This window comes from Nicotiana tabacum, chromosome 7 (assembly GCF_000715075.1).
Source record: "Nicotiana tabacum cultivar K326 chromosome 7, ASM71507v2, whole genome shotgun sequence".
Lineage (NCBI taxonomy): Eukaryota > Viridiplantae > Streptophyta > Magnoliopsida > Solanales > Solanaceae > Nicotiana > Nicotiana tabacum.
Window position 1 is genome coordinate 102,327,913 of NC_134086.1, and position 4,668 is coordinate 102,332,580.

At 38.6% G+C, this 4,668-nt stretch overlaps 2 protein-coding genes across 2 annotated transcripts; both read left to right on the forward strand.

The window, feature by feature from the left end:
* Window positions 1-2,471: 2,471 nt before the first annotated feature.
* On the forward strand, window positions 2,472-3,055 carry LOC142162206 (uncharacterized). Its single transcript, XM_075218527.1, has 2 exons — window positions 2,472-2,646; window positions 2,829-3,055. Exons 1-2 carry the CDS (start codon window positions 2,472-2,474, stop codon window positions 3,053-3,055), a joined length of 402 nt encoding a protein of 133 aa, XP_075074628.1.
* Window positions 3,056-3,308: 253 nt separating this feature from the next.
* Window positions 3,309-3,866, forward strand: LOC142162207 (uncharacterized). Its single transcript, XM_075218529.1, has one exon. It carries the CDS (start codon window positions 3,309-3,311, stop codon window positions 3,864-3,866), a length of 558 nt encoding a protein of 185 aa, XP_075074630.1.
* The last annotated feature ends 802 nt before the right edge of the window (window positions 3,867-4,668 follow it).

The following is a 4,668-nucleotide window of genomic DNA, read 5'->3' on the forward strand; positions in this document are numbered from 1 at the left end:
TATACAGTTGTTATTCCGTCATTTGTTGGAAACTTCATCATCTGGTGTAGAGTTGACGGTACTGCCCTCATGCTATGTATCCACGGCTTGCTAAGCAGTGCGTTGTACCTCATGTCACCACCGATGATATGGAGCTTGGTGTTCCGAACGGTACCGGACATGTCAACCGGGAGGGCGATCTCTCCTTTCGTTACTTCGCCAGCCATGTTGAAGTCGTGGAGGACCCGGGAGGTGGGTACGATCTGATCGAGGAACCCAAGCTGTTCTACTACCTTTGACCTGATTACGTTGGCCGAGCTACCTAGATCCACGAGCACACATTTAATTTGAATGTTAGTTAAAAGAAATGAAACTACCAGTGCGTCGTTATGTGGTTACGTCAAGGTCTTAAAATCCTCTTCGTTGAATGCAAGGGTGTCTTTGGTCATGCGGCCTCGAATTGGCCCTTCTATTACAGCGGATATTTTTTTCCATTTGATCATGGGTCCTTAGGGAATATCGGTCCCCCCGATGATCATATGAACGTCACGCTGAGGAATCTCTCTTTTTGCCCAGGTCGGATTTTTCTGGGTTTCCCGCTGAAGCCCTCGACATGCGCTCTTCTTAATGTGAGGACTGGTGTTAACGTATTGGGTGTTGCATAAGGTCATACCCTCAGGAATCAGTTCCGGTACACTCTCAGGATTTTGCGGTGGCACACCCATACCTGGAGTAACCATACTGCCCTTTCCACAGTCTTTGAGGCTATTTTTTTTCAGGTACATTTACTAGTTTAGGCATCTTGACCTGAAATCAAAGATCTTGGACAAGAAAATGCGTGAAAGATAATTTATTTTGTGCAGCAAACCAGCAAGAAAATAATCACTATTATTTTTTTCCCCATTGTGGACGCCAAACTATTTACCAAGAAAATGGTAATTATAATTAAATTTGATTTTGTTGTTCTAAAAATCCGTGATCTATTTTTATGCTAGTTGTTAGGCAATGGATGCTAAGTAAAAGATTAGAAAGCAATATTGTAGCTTAGAGACGATATGATAATCGAACCAAACGGCTGGAGATCGGGGCCTCAAGCTGGCGTATATGAGGCCTCGAGGTCGAGTTTGGTGGCCGACTTAAGGCAATCGGGGGAGGATTAACAGTTATGAGAGCTACAATGATGGCTCTTTATGATCAATGATTAGCAATAAATGAAGAACAATAAATAGAACACAATGAATACAAGCAATAAATGGGGGCAATGAGATCAAGAGAACATGTTAGAGAGTAGAGAGAATGTTCATGTATTTTTTATATTGAGTATCAGATCCCCCTAAAAATGACAAGGAACTCCTTTATATATAAGGGAGAATCCCAACATAGTACAAATGCATTTATTACAAAGTAAGATAGCTGGCACAGCTACCTAGTAATCTGGTGCAGACTGGTACTATTCTTGCAGGTGACGCCAGTTCGGACCACACGCCTAGGGAACTTCTCGCTTACCCTCGATAACCACTGACTCATGTTGCGTCGAGGTCGAGTGTGAAGATCCTTCGAGGTAGAAGCCTCTAGCCGTGTCCCCGGATCTTCGGGGCCTTTTTGTGGCTAAGGGAGTGGTGCAGTGACCGTGAAATCGGGCCTCCCCATTTCGCACATATACAAAGTGTATAAGATTTTGATAATTTATTTTGATTAAGTATCCTGTTAAATATTATTGAAACTGGATAGATGTCAGTTGGCTTACCTAGCAGGTTGGGTTAGGTGCCATCACGACTAGTGGATTTTGGGTCATGACAGTCAAATTCTTAATCATAAGTTTCCAAAAAGAAATTTTGGTGGACTAATGCGCCAATGTAATCCCAAGTGGGTTAACACTTCATATTCGGGTTGGTTATAATATAGTATCAAAGTTGATGCAACATTTTGCCTATGTTGCTACTTATTTAAAAATGAGCATGGAGGACATGGAAAGGTTGGGGATTATTTCACAAAGAGTGGTTTTAAAGTTTTTAATAAAGCTACAAAAAGGCTTAATACATATATTGGTGAAGTTAATAGTCTTCACAATCGATGTTTCAAAATGATAAGAGATTTGATAAATCAAGAACAATCAATTTTAACCTCTTTTGACAAGCAGTCTGAGAAAGCTAAAAATGAGTATCGACTTCGGTTGACTGCTTCGATTGATGTAGCAAGATTTCTCCTAAAACAAGGATTGCCTTTTCGAGGCAGTAATGAAGGTGGAACATCTATAAAAAAAAGAAAACATTCTAGATCTCTCGCAGTGGTATGCAGGATAGAGATGATGAAGTGAAAAAAGTTGTGTTAGGAATGCTTCATGGAATAATATGATGACTGCTCCAAATATCCCAAAAGAGATTGTAAATGCTTGTGCAAAAGAAACAATGAAACCAATTGTTGAAGAGATGAATGGAGATTATTTTGGAATATTGGTTTATTAATCTAAGGATGTCTCTCATAAGGAACAAATGACTCTTGTTCTGAGATATGTCAATAAAGAGGGAAAACTTATAGAGCAATTCCTTAGTACTGTTCATGCTAAAGACACAACTGCATTGTCATTGCAAAAGGAAATCCATTCTTTGCTTTTAGAGCATTCATTAAGTCGATCACAAATACGGGGACATGGTTATGATGGAGCTAGTAATATGCAAGGAGAAATCAATAGGCTTAAAACATTAATATTGAAAGATACTCCTTCATCTTATTGCATACATTGATTTGCTCATCAATTGCATATGACTCTTGTAGCTATTGAAAAGAAACAATATGGTGTGGATCAATTGTTTTGATATTGTTGCTAATGTCTTGAATACTATTGGAAGTTCTTTTAAGCAGGGAGTTGCTCCGAGAGGATGAAGCACAAAAACTAGAGGAATTGCTTGTGCTTGGTAAAGTTGATATGGAAAGTGGACAAAATCAAGAACTTGGACTTCAAAGGCCAGGAGATACCCATTGGGGATATTATGTTAAGACAGTGCGTAACTTTATTGCATTATTCTCGTCAATTATTCATGTTCTTGAAGTTCTTGCAAATGAGGGTGCAGATTAACTTGAGAGATCAATGGCAAAAAGTCTAGTGAATGACATCAGATCGATTGAGTTTATGCATTTTGATGTTACTAGTGTTTCAATTACAAGCGATTTGAATATCGTTTTGCAAAGAAAAGATCAATAGTGTAAATGCTATGAAGCTCATTGGTTTTGCCGAGAGCCAATTGCAATCAATGAGAGAGTCTAAATGAGAATCTTTGATAGCTGTTGCCTCTTCATTTTGTGCCAAGCATGGTATTGTGATCCTTGAAATGGATAAGAATTATCATCTTGGAAAGTCAAAAGTTAGGAGTTCAAGTGTGACATATTCTCATCATTTGCGTATAGACATTTTTAATGTTTTCATTGATTTGCAACTTTCAGAACTTAATAGTCATTTTGATGCAGTGAATAGTGATATACTTCTTGGTATGGCTTGTTTGAGTCCGAATAATTTTTTTGCAAATTATGATAAAGAAAGAATTATGAAGCTTGCTAAACTTTATGCTCATGAGTATAGAATTTCCAAGCTTGATGATCTTAGCTACGAGCTTGACAACTATATTTTTTATGTAAGAGAAGACATTTATTTCTCTAACTTGAAAGGGCTTGGAGATCTTTCAGAAACACTAGTTGAAACAGAGTTGCACAAGATTTGGGGACTTATTTATTTGCTTGTGAAGTTGAGTTTGATATTGCCTGTCGCTACTGCAACGGCAGAAAGAGCTTTTTCTTCAATAAAATACATCAAAAATGATTTGCGTACCAGAATTGGTGATGAGTTTATAAATGTCTGTTTAGTTTGTTATATAGAAGATGAAGTATTTTAAAGTATACCTAATAATGCGATCAAAGATCGTTTTCAAAATATGACAAGTCGTCAGGCACAATTGTAATGGTTATATTTACTTAATATATTTTGTGCTTAGTGATTCAGTACTTTTTAAATATATGGAATATTAACACTCATACATGGTTCGACTATTATTGTATAGTACCTTGAGGTTTGTCCTAGAATTTGAAATCTTGAACCCATAAAGTTAAATTCCTGATCCGCCTCTAGCTGTGAAGGTCGTTGAGAGTTTCACGAGAGGTTCTTGTCTCTCTCATTTCTAATAGGGTGGATGATAGGTCATGTTGTTGGGTTGTTGCGTCAGGTTCAAAAGACAATGATTGGGGTGGAAAGATCAGGCTGGAAAGGTAAGTAGAGTGTTCAGAGGTTTGTGTAAAAGCATCATTAGGTCCATCGGTAAGGATAGTGTTAGTTGAGTATTCCAAGGGGAGAAGATCGGTCCTAGCAGGGGGGGGGTTGTAGAAAGGGATTTCCATAATAAGGTGTAGAGTGCATGGTGGTAGAGCGTTCATCGACCAGTGAGACTTACCAAAGGCATCCATGCCTAGTCTCATGCCTTCTGACACAAATTGTGCTAGGTAGGAGAAGTTTTATAGAACCACTATGATCTCTTGATCATTGATTGTTAGGGAAAATAGGAGGGCTTAACCGGTGAGACCCTATTCCAACCAATGACTGTGGGGAGGAGGTCCGAGGTATTTTTAGTGATGAACAGGGTCGGTGGAGGATAAGGTGGTTGGTGTTGGTCCATGAATAGAGGAAGGTACAGATGACATTAA